The sequence below is a fragment of the Sarcophilus harrisii genome, chromosome 3 (assembly GCF_902635505.1).
Source record: "Sarcophilus harrisii chromosome 3, mSarHar1.11, whole genome shotgun sequence".
Classification (NCBI taxonomy): domain Eukaryota; kingdom Metazoa; phylum Chordata; class Mammalia; order Dasyuromorphia; family Dasyuridae; genus Sarcophilus; species Sarcophilus harrisii.
The window spans coordinates 6,623,831-6,645,051 of NC_045428.1; the positions used below are offsets into that span (position 1 = coordinate 6,623,831).

The 21,221-nt window shown below is 42.5% G+C and overlaps 1 protein-coding gene across 3 annotated transcripts in view; it reads right to left on the bottom strand.

Moving 5' to 3' along the window:
- The window catches only part of TP63 (tumor protein p63), a 155,930-nt gene that overhangs the window by 82,461 nt on the left and 52,248 nt on the right, over positions 1–21,221 (bottom strand). Inside the window, exon 1 of one of the 3 annotated variants that reach the window (XM_031957433.1) lies at positions 14,153–14,353. The exons of the other annotated variants lie outside the window; for them this stretch is intronic. Coding sequence (XP_031813293.1) covers positions 14,153–14,338 — 186 coding nt within the window. The 5' untranslated portion in view covers positions 14,339–14,353. Of the gene's footprint in view, positions 1–14,152; positions 14,354–21,221 lie in introns of those variants that run through there. 3 annotated transcript variants of the gene reach the window in all.

Genomic DNA, 21,221 nt, shown 5'->3' on the forward strand with positions numbered 1-21,221 from the left:
CCGGACCATATTCCTCCTGCTCAAATGTAGCAACATGGCTTTTATTCTCACCCTTGTGTTCTGTGGGAATTGTGATCTCAGCAGCTGAATTCTATGGGAACAGAGAGAAGACGAGCTAGTTCTGTCATTCTCCTCCAAGTGAGTAATTTGTAGCTCACACCTAGCTGGGAGGTTTAGTAATGAGCTTTGACTTCCTTAAAACAAACACTTACACACATCCATCTGCCAAAGCCGTGTTTTATCTAATACGCTGAATTTTGTGTCGAACACTGTCGAGGGCAGCAAAAATACACAAGATTTTGTGGTCAGGTAATGATTCATTTTCTATCGGACGTTCTTCTTAATGACAAGAACCAAAAAAGGGCACACACACCAGGAAACAGTTATGTCCCAGACACAGTTTCATGGGACACGGCTAACTAGGGCTCTTTTTTTTTTCTAATGCACTTGACCTTCTGCCAAAATAGCCAAGAAGTGACTAGCAAGCACTTATCATGGGGACCATGCTTAGAGGATTACTTTTTTGGATGTAGCAATAAATAGATCTATTTCTTTTATAAATGGAGAATTCCTGGCTTCTCTCTTCCCAAAATTCTCATAATTTGTCCAGAGAGCTAGCTACTCATGCCCATATTCCAACTAGAAAACTGAGTCCTGAAATTTCGGTTGAATCTCTCTTTTCCAGCCATGCTGGGAGTGGAAATTCCGTTAAGATCCAATTTGCTCCTGTTGATTTCTTCCTCAGTTGCCAGGTTTCCCGGCATGAGTGACAATCGGCTATTTTTTGGTGATTAGACAGGATGGCGCTTTCCTGAAACTGTCACTTTTAATCGCAAGTTTAATGAATGGCTCCAGTTCAGTGAAAGACAAGGAGTCTTCAGAACTAGACTGTCTCTTCTGGCCCAAATGGCTTCTCTGTCTCACATACCACCCACAAAAAAATCACTTACAGCACAAACTTAAAGCTTCATTTGGTCAGAAAGAAATGGAAAGATTTTTCAGAAAAAAAATTTAATAATTAAAAAATGACAATACTATAAAAGGAAACACTTATAAAACAATGATTTTCTTTACCAATAGCAACCCATTTGTATCTATCATCTGAGGAGAGAAACATAATTCAGTGAAGTACTTAGGAAGACAATTTACACAGCATTGGAGCAAGGAAATTTGCTGGTGTCCCCAGCTAAAGTCTCAGGCTGGGTAAAATTGATAAACTTGAGCAACCCTTCCTGGACTCTGTATACAGGCTGTCTCCAAAGTCTCTTTGAACTAATAGTCTGTGCTGTAAGACTTTGGGGACATGCTGTTTACTCTGCTAGGCAAGAGTATGGCGGTTGTTCAGCACCTGGTTTGATGCCTGGTGTGTCATAGGTGCTTATTACTTACTTTTTAAAGCTGAATTGCATTAGATACTTGCTTTTGGAGCAACTTGTTTCTGCAGCTGCATTTCATTTATATTTCTATATCTATATATCTACATATAGAGATATATACTTATATATCTACATATAGATATATATATATAGAGAGAGATATTTGCATACACATGCACACACACATAAAAGAGATGCATAAAATATATTTTCTTCTTGAAGGATTATTGAAAGGGAGGCTTTTCCAATTTAATTCTGGTTTTTGTTTTTTTTAAAACTAGACATCTAAGATCTGTAGAAGACTGATGGGGTTCCTCTATCTGGGGAATGGGACATGTTGTACCCATAAGGGATTCCCCTGAACTGACTTCGGATCCCTCCTCTGCTCTTGGGGAGCCAAATGGCCCCTTCTCCTTTGGGGCTCTTAGTTTCTTCATCTATAAAATATGCTGAGTTGGTCCCAAGCCACCCTTTCAGGGCTAATCCTGGGTTTGTCTGACAAAGTTGCTAAGCTGAATAGTCCTGAGTATCAATAATGCCATTTCATAGTTGAAGCTCAGAAATTCTGAGTGACATGCACAGGATCAGAAGGCTCGTTAAATGCCTGATGGGAGATGGAGCCCAGCTTTGGACTCTAAAGTCCAGCCTTCTAAAGCCCAACAATACTACATTGCCTTTCAACAGTGTACAATGTTAAATTTCTCTGTGAAAAAAGGGGAACTATCTGGCCACTGACAAACAAAACAAAGATTATCAGTGATTTGATAAAAAATAGTTGGGGGGGGGAGACAAAGATATAGGAAATGGAGAAGAACTGATTGACAGAGACAGAGGGAAACAGATTCAGAGAGACAGAGAGAAAAGGACAGAGATATAGAGAGGGATAGAGGCAGACAGAGAGCCAGACAAACAGAAACAAAGAAAGTGACAGAGACAGAGAGGGACAGAGACACAGAGAGAAAGAGACAGACAGATCCCCACAAAGCCCCCTGGAGACATGCTTTGAAACTCTTACTGACCCTGATCCCGGAGACTAACCAGCCACTCTGTTTTCTGAGGAATTTTGGAGACCAAAGGCCCACCACTGATCTCCTCACTTTATCCCTTTTCACTCCATTCAGGGGAAGGCTCAGCAGCATTAGGGTGATCCAAGGTCACCCTAGAGAGCTCTCCCAGCTAATGAGTTTCCTTTTAAGGCATCGGTGGGCACCTGAGAAGAATGAACTTCCCTTTTCATTCCACTGGACAGCTTCAATGACATAGCTGTAGATCAGGTTGATTTGACTTGACAAGACCAAGTCACCTTTGTTTCTGCGGCCTGAGAAAGAAGGGCCTTGAGAGCATTCACTTCTGGGATTTATACGAGTTCCCCCAAGCCTTCCCCTGCGAGGAGCTCTTGCCAGCTTTGGGGCATGGCAGCGCTCACAGGCACATTCTGCTAAACGCCATCTATTAGCGGCTTGTGAGCCCGGCAGACAGCAGAAGGCTTTCTTTTGTAGTGGTTCCAGAGGAGCTCATGGGAATGTTTCATAAGTTTTCCCCTCAGGCACCACACGACCACTTGAATCAGAATTTCCTCCTTTGGGTTTTTATGAGGAAATCTTGATGATTAGTCAAGAAGCCAACCCAAGATATCATTCTGTTGACTCAAAACGGACCCCATCGTGCCCATGAAATATCTCATGGCCAGATTTCTGCTTCCCTGGCACCCCTTCCATCTGCAATTCCATTAGGAATAAGCAGCCTCTACTAAGGCTCCGAATTGGATATTCTTGTTCGGTTGTTCAGCCACGTTTGATTCTTCGTGACCCCGTGTGGGATTTTCTTGGCAAAGACAACGAAAGCAATTTACCTTCTCCAGTTCATTTTATTGATGTGGCACTGAGGCAAACGGGGTTAAGTGACTTGCCCAGAATACTTGTAAGCACCTGAGATGGGATTTGATATCAGGAAGATGAGTTTTTCCGATTCTAAGCCCCCCAGTGTTTTATCCACTGTGATTTGATGAGAAACAATAACTGTAGCATAGAGCTGTATTCACTCAGCTATTACTTTGTCCTTGGGAAAAAGGAAAATGAATCAACTAGGTGAGGGGGAAGAATGGTTGCTCTTTTCAATTAAACAGAAGCTGGGACTCAGTGTTCAAAACAAACAAACAAATAAAGAGCAAGATTCTCAGATACTCATGAAAAATAGCCTGAATGCAATGCAATGCAAAATAAAGTAGGAAGGACTCAAGACAGACTCAACATTTCTTTGAATGAGGTCCATGCTTGTTTGTTGACAGGCCGGGACAGGACTATTATTTTAAACACTGACCAATTTTAAACACCTCCAAATGGTGAGCAGAAAGCAGTGGTCATCAAGGCAGGAGGTTGGGATGGGGTTGAGCTCCTTTTAGGCTTCCCTCTTAATCTGCCTCCCTTTGGGACTGGCTTCCTAAGCCACAGGACCTCTCCAACTCCTAGCTATGAGCATTCTCCTAGAAGGGTAACCTCATTGGCAGCTGTATTATTTTTTCTTTAGCAATATTGAAATGGTGAAGGCTGGTGAGGAGCAGAACTCACTTTCCTACCTCAAACCCAAAAGGATCACTCAAATACCTTCCCTGAGAAACATCTCAATCACCATAGCACTAGCTAGGTATTGTACCAGGACTTGGTAAGAAGAGGTACAGAGAATATGATAATGGTAGGATAGACCATCACACACACACACACACACATTGTGCTCACCTGTATAAGAATCCCCTTCTAAAAGATTTCTAACCTACAGTTAGTCACCTAATTTTGCTAGAAACCTTGTCCTGAGGGGAGTCCCCCTCCAAACCACCTCCTAAAGGAAGATATTTCACGTTGGATGGTTCTGTTAGTAAGTTTGCTTGTTTATACAATTGTTTTCTTTTCCTGTTTTTCCCTTTTATTTCAAGCCTAAATATGTCCTTTTGCAATTTCCAGTCTCTGGCTCCAATTTTTGCTCTCTGGGACCAAGCAAGAAACAATCTCTAATCCTTTGCATATGATGAACTTAAAAAAAAAAAAATCAAAGGCAGCCATGTTGTCCTTCTCCCTGATGAGTATTGGCTTTTTCAGGCCAAACATCTCCAATCCCTTCCTTTAGGGACACAATGGGTTCAAAAAGAGTGAGCCATATTTATTTAAGCCAAACCCCAAGGCTTGTCAGATTGGTAGAGCCAAGAAATACCAAAGAGCACAAAGAATAAAATGAAAATTGTCTCATGAGCCCTCCCGCAAAAGATCTAGAAATACTCTCCTGCCGATGGATTTCTAGCTGACTGAAAAAACCATACTCGGAGAGTCCTGATTAATGGATTGATGGCAAGTTAGAGGGAGGGGAGCCCCAGGACACTTTCCTCAGCCCAGTTCTCTTCAATATTTTCTTCAACAACTTTGATGAAGACAAAGGGACACTCTTATCAGCTCTGCAGATGACAGAAAGCTGGGAGGGATGGCAAATGCTTGGGAAGACAGATTTAAAATCACTTTGACAGGTAAGAAGTGCAGTTTAAACCCAAGATGGGGAAACCTAATAGGGCAGGACACTTAAGAGGGGAAAAATCCAGTGTATAAGGATAGGAGAAGGGAGATATAGTGAGACAGCTGGAGTTTGGGGGGAAAAGTTTTTCAGACAGTGGGGTTTTAATGGATTCTAGGCTCAACATGAATCACTGTTTGAAGTATCTACCATGGGGGAAAAAAACAAAATAAAAACAAGATAATATTAACATTAGAGAAGGACAACATGTGGAGCAAAATCGATTCAGAGGCAGCTGGTGGTTCAGTGACTAGAGTGATGGGCCTAGAGATAGGAAGAATGGAGTTCAAATCCAGTCTTACACACTTGCTAGCTTTGTATTTCTGGGCAGACTGCTGAAATTCCATTTGCCTCAATTTCTCCAACTGAAAATGGGGATAACGACAGCATCTACCTGGCAAAACTACCAAAAGAATCAAATGAGAAGATATTCGTAAAAAGCAATTAGCATTATCTGGCACAAGTAGACACTGTATACATGTTTATTCCCTTCCCCCTTCCCCTTTCCTAGAGCACTGTGTTAAGATATGGCCAGACTTTGAGAGACATTTCTAATCTAGAGCAAGTTTCAAAGAAAGTGACAGGGTTGGTGAGAGAACTTGAAACCACGTCTGATAAAGAGTAATTGCAGAACCTGAGCATTTTAGCCTGGGGAACACAAGTCACGACTGGCAGGGTGGGAGGGGTGGAAAGAGAGGAAGATGCTGCCTTCAAATATGTGGAAAGTGATTACCACAAGAGAGGCGAGACTTATCCTATGGAGTAGCAGAGGCGGAGAGCGCACCACTGGGAGGAGGTTAAAATAATGAAGATTTGGGTTTCAGAGTTCTAGGATTTGGGAGCCATTTGAGCTGTCAGAAATGGACTGGGATGATTTGCAAGGAATCGAGTTCCTCCCCATGGGAATCGTTCAATTAGAATCTTGATAAACATCTGCCAGAGACGTTGTAAGAGGACTGCTGGGTGAGTCGGAAGACTGAACATTGGGTAATTGCAGATTTCCAAGGAAGCAATGGTTCCTCTCTAGGTAGGGTCTGGACAAAATCAGGCATCAATCCTCACCTGTCCGGTGCTAAGCAAACACTGCCTTCTGGGTAAGTTACCCCCTCCCCCAATAGATGGGCAGCCAATACCCTCCAGTAACGAAGCAATTGCTTAAGACTTTTTATTCTGTTTCATCATGAATCACCACAATTCTTTGACTAATATTGTATATGCTAAAATTACCAAACTCTATCAGATACCGTGTTTTCATTTCATCACTAGGACTTTTCACCAACTTATCAATAAAGGAGGAAAAACTCTACTAACTCTCTTTTCTCTCTTACTCTGAATTGTCCGGTTCCTTTCTCCAGACTTTCAGGGGCAACCTAATGTCGGTTTTATTTTTCTGCATATAAGTGACTAAGGTTAGGGCAAACGAAAATGAACGGAGAGATTTCTCCTACCCAGTACCAAGTATATGTCACTTTGTCAAAGATACAATCCGAATAGCTCAGGGCAAGGATGCCAAAACCGTGAGTTCCTATTGACAGTCAAACCTAAGGCTTAATATTATAGAGCAGGGTCCAAGAGGAAAAATAAAACAAAAGATGGATTTGATTTGGGGTCTATGATTGGGGTCAGGGTGCCCTTAATGCATGTATAGGGCTATATGTCAGATAGTTGTCTCAAAAGTGGGATGTATGGACCTAGCACACTGCTCAGTCTTGGTCAAGGTCATTTCCCATTCACCATTTCAGAACTCAGCTTCCCTCACTGAACTTCTCTTTCTTTATTTCTACTTATTAAATCTCTCATGAATGTTTATAGATAAATGTCAGTGATTCAGTTTGAACAGAGTTATAGGCCCTCTAGAGACTTATATTTTACTGTGAGGGAAAAAAGAGGGCCGTATAATACTTGGTGCTTGCCTAATGGCTCGTTGAAGGCTCCACTTAAAGGGCATTGATTAATGAGTTAGTGGGTGTTAGGTTAAAGGAGGTCTGGGGAGCTAGATGATGCAGTAGACAGAGTGCAGGGCCTGGACTCTTGGGGAAACCTAAGACCTTAGAAACAAGCTTTGTGCCCCTACTTTCTTTGCTTTAGTTTCTTTATTTGTAGTGAGGGTAATAGTAGTATTACTACTATTAGTATTATTAGTAGTATATAATACTATTATAGTAGTATATAATACTATAATAATAGTAGTATATAATACTATTAGTAGTATTACTACTAGTAGTACGATTCCCTAGGCTTATTGTGACCATCCAATGAAATATTGGTGAAATGCTTAGCCCAGTGCCTAATACATCATAGTAAGTCCTTAATAAATGCTGCTTCCTTTCCCTTCCTCTGCCAGAGATCTTTGTCCCAAATCCCATTTCATTCAATATTTTTTTTATTTTGATGACTTCAAAGAACACATGACACCCTTATCAAACAGGCTGATGAGAGAAATTGAGAAAAGAAAGTTAATCCTTTGCAAGACAGACCCACTCTGACTTAATGCACCATTAAATGCATTTTCATGCATTTACCTGGAATATTCTTTCTCATTTTCCCCTTCCTCTTTCAAGGTTCATTCCCTGATCTTCATAAACACTTCTCTGATTTCCCAGGACTCTCGTACGAAGCATTAGCGTTGCCTTCCATCTCAAAGCTTTTTTTCCTTAGCATGTTTTTCTTTACACTTCTTAGCATTCCCTCTCCATTGAGGATAGACACAGTTATTGATATTTGTAATAATAACGATAACAATAGGGGTAACTAGCATTTATGGAGCACCTACTATGTCCCAGGCACCGAGCTTAACATTTTGTAATTATTATTATAATTATAAAGAATGCTATCTGATTTGAATTTCAGAACCATCTTGGGAGGTCAGTTTGCTATTATTATCTCCATTTTGCAGATGAGGAAACTGAGGTAAAAAGGGGCGGGGCTTTTTTCAAGTCACTCTTGAGGCTGGATTTGAAATTACAATTTCCTGACTCCAGGCCCTCTTATTCTATCCATTGAGCCACTTAGCTGGCTCAGGATTGGCTCATCTAAAGCTTCAAGTAGCATTTGAACCACACAGTATATTGATAAATGGTAGCGTGACATAGTAAGAAAAACACAGAATCTTTAAACAAAATACCTGGCTTCGCATACAAGTTCTGCCATTCACCTCCTACCCTTTGTGATTTTGGTAAAGGGCCTACTGGTTTCTGGACCTCAGTTTCCTCATCTGTAAAATGGTAAGTTCTACTGTTCACTTCAATCTATCATTCCAGGCTCCCCAAAGTAATAGCTACTTAACATGTGGTTAATTTAACTGAATAAATAGAAAGTGGAGGTATTAGAAGTGTTAGCGACCCACTGAATTCACAGGGACTCTCTAGCATGTGAGCATTTCAGTTTGGATTGACCCACCAAGTCACGTCATCCAGTTTTGGCCGGCCAGCATCTCTGAGCTAGTCAATCTTCCTCAAGTTACACGTGAGAGCATGTGACCCCGGGGGAAGCTGCAGAAAAGCGGCAAAACCAGGCTTCTTCCCAGCTTTTTTTGATCCCCAAGTTCAAGGTTCTCTCCATTCATCTTGCTAAAATTCTATTTCCCAAAGCAGAAAATAAAATCTGAATCTGAAGTCACATTGTCCAACTTTACCTCTGGACCAGCGTCTGAGCAGAAGGAACAGCCCTTAGTCATCTTGGTTTTTTGTTTGTTTTAATTCCACAGAGCGAAGACTTTTCCTGATGCCCTTTCTTATACCAGGGACAGATGTACCTGGAGCTGAGCAGCTACCTGCCCATCCACACACTCAAAGGCACTTCTGCAGGATATTCCTCGTCCTGCTCCTTTTAGCACCAAAGCCTTCAGCATTCAGGGAGATATCCGTGGGAGCTCCTGTTTCTATCTCCACATGATCAAGACAGAAAAACTCAGCGGATCGTTACGTTCCTAGATAACTGCTCATTTGATTGTGGTACATGGAACAGATGGGGCTTTTTCCCCAAGTCAGATGCTGCCAGCAGCTCCCAGCATAACAATCAGGGCAATCCAAAGAACTACATGGACGACAACACGTTCTCCCCTCTGTACTCTGCTTTTTTTAAAAATAAATTATGCTGATATCTTGTGGTTTTACCTCATGATTATTTCCACATATATCTCTATCTCGCCACTACTCCCCTACCCCATGAGACATCACTTGCAACAAAATCTGAGAGAGAAAAAAAAGCAGTTCATTCAAACCAACTGATGCTTCTTCATCTGAGTCTGTCAGTCTATGTACCAACCCTCAGCCATATTCCACCTTTCCTCCAAATAAACAGGGATAACCAGCACCCTATTTCAAAGGCAAATCAGAAACTTTAATTCAAGATACAAAGAAAGTTGCCATCATTGTTGCTGCTGTTGCTCAGGGGTGAGGGAAGCTCATAGTACACGAAGACAGAAAGAATCAAGTTGGGCTCTGCTTCTCATGGGCTGTTCATTTCTGGGAATTGTGGGTCCTTAAACATGAGTCTTTCTTGGTTTTATGACACTGAAATGTTTCAGTTGTTGATTTTTAGGTTTATAATTTTCTCTGTTTTTTATTTTTTTGAGGAAAGGAAGAGTTCAATGAGAAAAGAAGCTCATTCTGAGAAACTGGTGGGATATACTTCCAATGAATTTCAGTTGTATTGACTCCCTTAAGCTTCCTTGTCCTAAATATTCATTAAAAAAAAAAACACACAAAAGTAGCTGCTTTTGACCTATCATGGATACATAATATATGGGAGTACCTTTTCTAAGAGTGGATAAAGGGCGTGTTGAACGAGCTGCAATCCTTTTACCCTTGGTTGAAACGTGTCATCGGGGGTGGGGTTTAGTGTCTGGCACACAGTAGGCACTTAATAAATACTTGTTCCGTCTGTACTACCTCCCCATGCTATGGCTAGAGTTCAGTATAGAAAGGTACCTCTTTTTTTTCTTTTTAAAAGTTGCAAGAAAAAAAAAACTAGTGATATTTTAAAAGACAGAACACCTCATTTACAGCAACTCTTTACTCAGTGATCGAACAGAAAGCAGCTCTTTCTCTGACCTATAACGCGGGGTAGCTCTATTAAATGCCTATGGTTTGAGCTCAGGGTGTCCTTCTGATCCAAGGCTGAAATGGTCCTGCAGGGATTCCGGGGGGGGCCACTATTCCATGTTGTACTATGGCAATGCCCATCATCACGTAGAGATGAGTTGATTGGACAGATAAAAATTAGAAGCAAGATTCACGTAGTGGACAATGGCTGGGGCTGCTGACTAGTATTCCAATGTGTCCCTATTATTTAGATTCTCAGGGTTCCATTTTCTTGCAAAATGAAGAGACTGGGGCAGACAGCCTGAGGTTCTCCTTTCAGCTCTAGAGCTGTGACCCTAATATGTACATGCACACATACATGGGAGAGAAGGACATGACTCTGAGCCTCCAGAAGAGGAGTCGGGGAGACTCGGAATCCAATTCCACCTCTTGTCACTGATTGTCTCTGAGCTTCCTTTTGCTCATTTGTGAAATGGGAATGAGAATAACACGTCACAGGGTTGTAAGACTACTCAAGGCTTATGTCAGGTGACAGTGAGTAAACAGCCCTTAACAAACTTGAAGTGCTCTATATTCATTCTAGTTATATTTTTTCTTATGTTACAAATATTTATAATATATGTGTGTACACACACACACACACACACACACACACGTGTGTGTGTAGGTGTATCCATTCATGTGTAAAATAAAGGGCCAGAAGATCACAAAAATCCCTCAGAGTTCTAGGATCAGCACAATTAGCCCACAAAGCCTTGTTTCTCTCCCCCATCACCCGAGGGTGGGAAGAACTTTTATAATTGTTGAGTTTGGGAATGTCTCTGAATTCCAGGCACGTCTTTTTTAAGGACGTTGAGAAGCAAAAATCTTCAGCTAAGATGGCGCCTTCTCTTCTCAGGCTCCTCTTTCCCCCACCCCTACAAACTAAGCAAGAAGCATTTCTCCCCTCACTCCGGCACCAAATCCTGGGGATTCTGCTTATCGACTCTCCCCAGGATTCCTGAGAAGCCAGAAGCTGAAACTGGGTCTGTCACATTCTGTGTCTTTATTCTCCTCTCCCTCAGGTCTGCAGAAATGCCTTCCTGTTCAACTGCACCATTTCCAAGGTTTTCCTCGGCTTCCAGTGGGGCAGTCGGGAGTTTTGGTGGAGAGGGAACAGTCAATGGACACCAGGCTATCTTCCCTCCCCACAGAATCAGTAGTTAGAGAGAAGATACTTTGATCCAGTCTCAAATTATGATTCTAAGGATTGACTATAGATTCCTTTCACTCTTTTTCAATCTCCTTAAATAATATTCCTTCCATCTCAGTCTCCAAGAGTTTATGTTGGAGTTGGGAAATTATACACACACACATACACACACACACATATATATATACACACGCACATACATATAAATATATACGTATATATGCATATACACACACATATATATATATAAAATATTCTAGTGAACACCTAATGAATAGATGAAATGACTAAATGACTTGCTTTAACTGAATAAAAATATTAAGCTACAAGCTCATCTCCTGTAAACTCACTGAAAGAAATGATATGTACTTTTTTATGGAAAAAAACTCATCTTCATTTAGGTCTTCAAAGTTTATAAAACACTTTCTTCACAAAGCACTGGTGACATAGTAAGCATGTGCCTTATTCTGCCCAGTTCATAAATGAGGAACTTGAGGTTTGGAAATGTTAAGTGACTTCCAGGATACGTAGCCTAATTGGGACATTTAGGGCATGGGGTTTCCCTTAAATCTAGCTCTTTGGCTGGGATGGCCAGCGTTTGGTCTATTTCTCCTGTCACCTTCTGATGGCAAGGCCAGTTTATCCAGATGCTTGGGTCTGTACTTCCCAAAATAAGCCATGACCTCAAGATGTGTCAGGGGATGAATATAGTCACTTTCCCAGGGGATTGCACAACTGCCACCTTTGGTTTCTGAGCTCGATGTATACTTTAGGGACGCTGCTGGTTCCCTGGTAAAATTAGTGTCTCGCTTCACAGATGGAAGGTGGGTGTATTTCTTTGAGAAAAGTCCTAAATTTCAGAAAATCTATGCTTATGAGTCTTGACCTTGGGATTGTGATAGTACTTATGGGTCTACTGAATACTTAATATTGCCCAATGTTCTTTTCCAAATGCCCTCAAAACAGTCGGTGCCTAAACAAAGCTCCTTTTAGCACAAGCTTGGACCTAGAGATCCCAGGGGTGAATGATGACCATCTCGCTTGTGGCTGACGGGGGCTCCCTTCTCGCTGGCACTCTCATAAAGCTAGCCCAATTTATGGCTTTTTGATAAACAAGCGGGATGTTCAGAAGTCCTGGCTCTAATTTCCTTGATGTGCTGACCGCGCTCACCCCTGTGGAAGGGAACAATGCCTCTGAATCTCCTTTGCTCACTGTGCTGATGGATTTAGCTGATTTCTATCTCATGAATTTAATATTTAACTTTGCAGTGATCTGATCTTGATTTCTCCCTACGTTATACAAGCTTCAACAATGAGAATGATGGAAACTGTCACCAATGCCATCTAAAACAACGATTTTCTGCAGGAAAGATCTACGTCCAATCGCACCCTCCCTGCCCCTGTCCCATATTCCACCTAAAAAAGTAAAACCTGGGGGTTTGGGGGCCATAAATACTACACGTGTGACCATGCGTGAACAGTAGCACGACGATATCTTACGGGGGTCAGCCAGCCTCAGAAAAGATACAAGGAGCACCTCCGGCCTCATTTTCCCCAGAGTGGGTCTACTCCGATCCTTGGGCACGGGGGCAATCTCAACACCAGGAATAGTTTCCCATGGGGTGTTTGACTCATTTTTAAGATCATCATTTTCTAGAATTTCACCATTTTGAGCAAAATCAACATCTACTGTTTATTTCTGGAAAGAAGAAGAGGGAATCTCAAATGCTCAAGGCTAGATTCAGCGGGATAATCAGAGGTCCCCGGTCCATCTCTTGCTCGCTCTACATTTCCCCGATCGCATTTCTAGAACTCAGATGTCCCGGCCCCAGCCCAAACAATGAGGCTTCCCCAGCCGGCTGTGCCAACTTTAGCTTCCTCCCTTCCTCCCTCCCCTCAAACTGCCCCAGAACGTTTTTATTTTGATGGAAGTGGCCCGGCCTGTCTGTCTGCCACCAACGAGCATTCGGCATTTTTTGTCTGAAATCCTGAACTCTTTCTCCGGCCTCCCCCTGCCCCCCAAACCAAAAAAAATCTGATTAATGTCAACACAGCTGCTCTATTCTGTGGAATGTAAACTAATCTTGTTGTGAGACCTCCCTCCACCCCAGGAGACTTCCTTCAAGCCCTTGAGGTGGTTGGGGAGGGGGGGGGTCCTCCAGCCCTCCCTCTCTATCACTTTAACCCCACAGCCTATTTAACGGATGTTACAAACAAGTGCTTGGCTGGAAGGGAGATGCCAGCAGGTCACTTTTATCCCCCCGTGGGCAAGAATCTAACTTTGGGTTTCCATCAATAGGCACGCATCCCTCCCAAATTGTCACTGCTCTGTGGAATTCCCCGGCTGCCACCGGGTAACGTAGGCGCTATTTACCAGGAGAGGGCCAGGATCAAAGTCAGCTGGAAGAGATGCGATCACTTTGAAGGCTTTCACTACTTGGAAATTAATTTGTGCGTCAAACTTTGCCGCTTTTCACAAAACTCAAGTAAGCAAGTAAGTAGCTCAAGTAAGAGTCTTATGCTTAGGAACAGTCGGTGCATTGGCGTGACAGCTGCTGGACGTGGAAGTCTTTTATGCTTTTGGGGCCCCCCAAATGCTCACTGACCAGCCTACTTTCATAAATATAAATATATGCACAAAAATATATGCACATAAATATATGCACAGAGAAAATTATAACAGCAACTATATATATGTATATGTATGTATTTATTTTCCCCACAAATATAGTCCAAATTCTATTTCTCCTGTAATTCTCAGGCTGAAAAAGTTCACATTAACCACACAGAATCACCCCCAAAGTAAAAGTTCCCTGTATAATTTACTGCAATTTTGACTAGGCTGATCAAGAGTCCTGAATGCTGGTCTTTATCTCTCCAACAAGGAATATATATTAGATATATATGCATCTGGATCTGTACATATGTATCCAACTAAGAGAGCATCTCCAAGTCTTATGTCAAAGTCCCCAGCAGTCCCTTACCTCACTGTACTGAGTCTGAGGATTGTTCTCCAGGTACAGCATGTTAGCAGGGAGGTTGATCAGCGTCGCTGTCCGCTCTTCTGGCTCCAGGATTTTGGCAACCCCCCCACCCCCTTCAAGACCCTCAAAACAGGATTCTCCTAAGAAGATAACAGGACTCAAGGCTTGCTCTCTCTTTCCCTGCATAATTTAAGGTTTCCTTATATATACCCAACTATAGGCATGAAGGGGCGGGACTGTTCACTTTACCTGTCCAATCCATCAAACTTCCACCTGGACTCCTCCACTCCAATGGAGGGAGGCCTCTCCCATCTCATTAAGTGGTTAGAATTCCTTATCACCAATCTTTAAAAAGGAGAAAAAAAAAACAACAACAACAAGGAGACAGAGCAAGAGCGGTATAACTTTCCCTTGTTAGAGAAAGATAGACAGAGGGAGAGACACAGAAGAGAGAAAGAGAAAAAAGAGAAAGAAGGAAGGAAGCAAGGGAGAAAAAGGAAGGCAGGAAAGAGGAAAGGTGGAAAAAAGGAAAGAAGGAAAAAAGGAAGGAAGGAAAGAAAAAGGAAGGAAGGAAGGAAAAGGGAAGCAAGAAAGGAAAAAGGAAGGAAGGAAGGAAGGAAAAATGAAAGGAAGAAAGGGGGAAAGAGGAAAAGGGGAAGAAAAAGGAGGGAAGGAAAAAAGGAAAGAAAAATAAAAGAGGGAAAGGAGGAAAGGAGGAAAGGGAATGAAGGAAAGAAGGAAGAAAAGGAAGAAAGGAGGAAAGAAAGGAAGGGAGGGTACAAAGAATGAAGGGATAGGGACAGAGTGAGGAAGGGAAGGAGAAAAAGGAGGAGAGGGAGAAGGAAGGAAAGAGGAAAGGAGCAAAGAGGAGAAGGAAAGAAAGAAGGAAAAATAGGAAGAAAGGAATAGAAAAAAGAAAAAAAGACGGAAGGAAAGAAGACACTTCCACTAGCTCATTAATTAATATAAAGGGTTTCTGAAAGTTAACACAAACTTAAGTAAACTAAGAAGAAAAAAAAAAAATGAAGGGGGGCCGGAGAGGGGCAGGTATCTGTGAAGTGGATTATTGAAAGAAATGTGCACACACAAGAACAAAAAAGACAAAAAGGAAAAGGGAACACTCCTGTCTGCCTGCAACTCCACCAGACTTCAGACTCTCAGACTACCGCTGGCCCGACTTTGGACAGCTGCCTGGTTTTCGGGGCTGGGGAGACACTTTTACAGCCATTACCCAGCTCCACCGAAACACACGGTCATTGATTCCTATGGCCCGCCGCCACTCCACCATAGGTACCCGAAGAGCCGGGGTTGTTTCCATCACGGATCAGAACACTGAAGTCAGTCACCTCAGTCTGACCAAACCAGCTCAGAGAGACCCAAGAAAGCAGCTTGTGCAAAAGTGATTCAGAGTTGGGACTGATCGGTCCCTCCTCCGGGTCTGGGAGCCACCCAACGGAAGCCCCAAAGCAGACTCAAATATTTCTTTGCCTCGCCCTTCCTTCTGTGATTCCAAATCCAGGTTTTCATCATGTTTCCCTGCCCCAATGGAAAGCATTCTGTGCCCTGGGGTCAGCCATCCAATGTGCCGGTAAGGGAGACACAAACAAGATTGAAAAGATGAGCGGGAGCCCATGTCCTCCAAGGGAAGGCTCTGCTGGCTTTTGTCCTGTAAATGTGCCTCCATCGGCACACTACCATGGAATCTGGCCCTGGGCTTTCAGTTGAGTAACTGATGACCAAATTCTCCTGGCGTTTCATTAAATTCCTCCCATTATCTCGAAGTGTTTTATGTAATTCTGTGAGATTCCTATCTCGGCCTCCACTTTCCCTGTCCCCTCTCTCCCAAGCACTCTCACTACCCCCCGTGTTCCACGGTCACAGGCAGCACCAGGAAAGGCACATCTGCCCCTGCTTGGATGAAACTCCCAGGGGGCCAAACCGAAGCCGGCTCCTGAACACTAGGAATGCTTTTGACAAGGCAGCCCCGGAGACACTGACAGGAAACTTCTGGTCAAGGCCTCTAGGGACATTTACACCAGTGGGACATAATTATGGGCTTGCTCTCTCTTTGCCTCCACTTTTCCACCTATCCAAGTCCTCCTACAAAAGACCTTCTCCGATAGGATCATCCAAGTGACTTTAATTTGATGAAAGAAAAAATGGAAAAGCAGAGGTTAGGTCAACTGGAAACCAAGGCAGGATTTGATCCCAGCCCCTAAGGCTCCAAATCCTTTATATCGTGTAGAAATGTGCTTTATTTTGCTGTGATAGTTTTTTCTGATTTGTAAGCCTGCTTCTAATGATCAAAAAGTTCCCTTAACACAACTGACTTCCCTTTGGCCAAGTAAGATCATGAATGTGAGATAAGGCTTCAGATTTCCCTCAGGGACTTAAATTTACCCCAGGTCAAGTACAGATGACCCCCTAATCTGCAGATAAAAAAAAAATATAAAAAAAAAATTCAAGAGTTAGAATCAGAAAAAAAAAATGGTCCTCAGTAACGGGGAGCTGAGGTATTTGCTCCAGTGTTTACAAAAAGTACTTTTATTATCATATTTCACCCTCATAGACGAGTAGGTGAGATGAGTACTGAGAACATGCTCCATTCTAGAGATAAGAAAACTGAGTCTAAAAAGTTGTTGATCATTCAGTAGAGATTGATTCAGCATCTTCTCTGTCAGGCTTTGTGTGAGGGTGAAGGCAAAAAGAGAACTGCATTAGCCCCAGTCCTTCCTTATGGGATGACATAAACATATGGAAGTCCATGAGAACTTTATAAGGGAGCTCCAGAAGGTAACTCAGACTGGGGGAGGAGGAGGGCTGAGCAGCAAGGGGAGCCCTGGAGCAGCTTTTGGAGAACACTTGGGTCCCTAAGAGGATAAATAAAGAGAGGATGCTTTGGAAACTGAGAGGAAGAAGGGGTAGGGAGGGAGGGGGTTTTGTTCAAGGCCGTGCAAAGGGTGCTTGAAAGTCAATCTTAGCTTCCGGGTACATCTTCTAGCTTGGAAAGGAGGCTGCTTAGAGCACCCTGGGTTGGGAGGCCAACCTCCAGTGCTTACCAGGTGTGCGGAAACAGACTAATCACCTTGTTTCCCTGTGAGCCCCCATTTCCTCATCTGTACAATAGGGATAATTAGACTTTTAGTACATAATAGTGCTTGTCAAGGGCCTTAATGTGATACAGAAATGGTACCTTCTGGTAGGACCACTCCAAAAATGAATTCAGAGCTCTTGCCACTATATAATCCTGTTTTTTTCCTTTTTTTTTTTTTTTAAGATTTAGAATATATTTACTGTATCAAATAAAAAAAAAGTAATAATACTGAGACTCTTCAAAGGTTGAGTCAGTACCATTTCTATTGAGTTTTAAACTTTTTTTTTTAAGAATAGCTTTTTTATTTTCAAAATACATGCAAAGATAGTTTCCAACATTCACCCCTGCAAAATCTTATGTTCCAAATTTTTCTCCCTCCCTTTCCCCCCCATTCCTTCCCCTAAAGGCAGATATTCCTATATATGTTTAACATGTGTGACTTTTCTAAACATATTTCCACATTTATGGTGCACAAGGAAAATCAGACCAAAAAGAAACAAAAAAAGAGAAAGAGAAAGAAAACTAAAAGCAAGCAAACAACAAGAAAAACAGTGAAAATACTATGTTGTGATCCACACTCAGTCCCCATAGTGCTCTCCCTGGAGGCAGATGGCTCTCTCTAGCCCAAGTCTATTGGAATTGGCCTGAATCACCTCATCATTTAAAAGAGCCACATCTGTAGAACTGAGCATCCCATAATCTTGTTGTTGCCATGTACCATGATCTCCTGGTTCTGCTCATTTCACTTAGCATCACATTGTGTAAATCTCTCCGGGACTCTCGGAAATCATCCTGATGATCATTTCTTTTAAAACAGTAACATTCTATAGCATTTGTATGCCATCAGTTATTCAGCCGTTCTCCAGCTGATGGGCAGCCACTCAGCTTCCATTTCCTTGCCACTACCAAAAAAGGGGGCTGCTACACACATTTTGAATATGTGGGTCTTTTTCCTTCCTTTATGATCTTTGGGATATAAACTAGTAGAGACATTGCTGGATCAAAGTATATACACAGTTTGATAACTTTTTGAGCATATGTCCAATGGTTGGATCCATTCACAGATCCACCAACTATGTATCAGTGTCCCAGTTTTCCCGCATCCCCTCCAACATTCATCCTTATCTTTTCCTGTCACCTTAGCCAATCTGAAAGGTGTAGTGGTATCTCAGAGTTGTCTTAGTTTGCATTTATCTGATCAATGATGATTTAGAACATTTTTTCATTTGCCCAGAAATGACAATCCTGCTTTCTTGCTATTCTCATAAACACTACCCCCTCTCCCATCTCCATACCGTTGTCTTGCCTGTCCCCCAGATATAGAATGTTCTCCCTCTTTTCTTCCTGTAGAGAACCATTAGACAGTCCCCAACCTCTTGCCCCACCCCAGCTGCTGGTGCCTTCTTCCCCGAAGCATTTGGGGGAGGGTAGATATCTCCGGTGCAAAGCCCTGTGCTAAGCCCTAGAGATACAAGGACCAAGAACCAAGCGATCTCTGATTGCACAGGCTTCATTCTAATAGAGGAGGCAATGAGGATGTAGACAAAAAAATGTGACACAGTTAGAAAAATATAGATAATTATATAAACTAATATTTATATAATTATATATAATAATGAATATTTATCTAGCTCCTCCATGTGCCAGGGACTGCACTAAGTGTTTTAAAAATACCTTCTCGTTTATTCTCCCAATAGCCCTGGGACTTAATCTCCATTTTACAGTAAAAAAAAACAAAAAACAACAAACAAACAAACAAAAAAACACAGAGGCAAATGGATGTCAAATACTTGACCACAGTGTCTGAGGAGGGATTCGAATTCAGTTTCTCCTTTGTTCAAACCCAGTGTTTTGTGTACTTCAGTGCCCCCTAGCTGTCCAACAACATGGTCCCTTGGGAAGGAGGGCACAGATATTTGGGGGATCCGAAAAAGATTTCTTACCCATAGTGCTCCAGTTTCACCTTAAAGGAAGAGAACTGCATGAGGCAGATATAAGAAGGGGGCACCCTCCAAGAATGGGAGATGGTCAGTTTAAATGGGATGGGACAGGATGGGATGGGACAGGAAGCATTCTTTGTGAAAAGCCAAGAGAAGGCCATTCTGACTAGACAGAAGAGTTTGGAAGGGACACAAGGGAAATGTGGGGTGAGCGGGTCTCAAGAAATTAAAAGAGTTTCTATTTTGTCTTATAGCAGCTACTAGATAGGCAGAGAGATACACAGAGACAGACATGAGAGAGAGAGAGAGAGAAACAGACCCAGAGAGACACACAGAGACAGAGAACAAGACAGAGACAGAGAAAGAAATAGAAAATGAGAGAAAAAGAAATACACAGAGAGATGGAGACAGAGAAAGAAACAGAGGCAGATAGAAAGATATATCACTTTGACAGTCCAGCAAATTCTTTGCACCCCTATTCAGAATATATTTTTCATGATAGAAGGGAAATTCTAAATTTCAGTTCGAGATGAAAAAACCAAACATGCTAATTATTTATTCATTTCCCCCCCCCATGCCAGATCATAGATTGCCTACAATTTTCCCAGGAACTTTTAGGTTAAGAACCTCTGTCCTGGAGGTGAAGAAGCTCTAAAATGAGAAAGGGATTGACCTGGTTAGATTGAGGCTTAAGGAAAATTAATCTGGTGGAAGGGTGAGGATCACCTACATGAACCCATCTAAGCAGCCTAATCCAATTAAAGTAAGTACCAAGGGAGTAAGTCTCAAGGGAGAAGACATCGAGATCTTTGCTCGTTTTGATCAAGACCTGGATGGCTTCTTGAATCAAAGACATTTCAATTAACAGCGAGAGGAACTCTTGCTGTGGGGAGGACTGGCTACACTGGCCAAAGCTCATTGCAAAGGAGGGGCTGCTTCAGAGCTAAGGAGATTTATGGAACTTGGGAGAGTTTGAGTTACAAAGTTGAAGCAAGGGAGCTGTGAGGAAGTCAAGGCAGAGAGTATCTCAGCCTCACAGACAGTGCCTGGCATGGGGGGAAGGGGAGACTTCATCAATGCTGTGCTCCATGTATGATCCACGCTCTTCTTACAGCAATTTTCGGAGCTGGGGAGTGCAGGGCATCTGGGGAGTTTTGTTGTCTTAGACACGAGTGACCGGAGGCTCTGGCAAGTGATACAGGTTGTCCAGGGGACCTGGGATGCAAATAGTGATTCCAAGTCCACTATTCGTTCCACTAGATAATTAATCCGTGTTATTCCTGCCATATGCCCATTATACAAAACACCATAAGTATATCATCAACCACAGCACTTCAGGGTAAGATGAGTCAGAGCTTCCAATTAGTCCCAGGAAGAGCTGAGGGACAAACTACCCAGTCCAGCTATTTCGTCTTCACTATCGCAGGGCTATTACCCAAAAGACTCTCTTGGGGGACATGGTGGCGAGAGATAGAAAATAGTTTGATTTGGGATGGCTGAGACTGCTCGGCATTGTCATCGCCTCACGGAGAGGAGGCTACCACCTGATGGAGGCTGTGCTTGCGTAGGAGAGGGCTAGAAGTTCCTTCCACACTGGAACAGGGCCAGCTGAGGAGGAGCCCGAAGACCAAGTGTGTGACAATAATCCATATGCTACTCCAGGTCATAAAGAATGAATGAACAGTGGCTCATTGATACTTTTCTTCTTGAATGAAAAAAGAAAAAGAACATCATGAAGCATTCGTTGTGTACAAAATACAGGACTAAATTCTGGGGATCCAGAGAAAAGCAAGACAGTCTCTGTTCTCAAGGAGTTAATGCTTAAGGGGAGAGAAAACAGAGAAATAGTTTCAGGTACAAGTCATAATGACCACCTCTGGAGGCTGGAAAGCTTTGTTTTGTAGCTCTTTTTATTTAGGAATGGCTGACTGTTCGGAGACCCCCTTGTGGTTTTCTTGGCAAAGACAACAAAGTAATTTGTCATGTCCTTCTTCTGCTTATTTTCCAGAGGAGGCAACTGAGGCAAACCTGATCA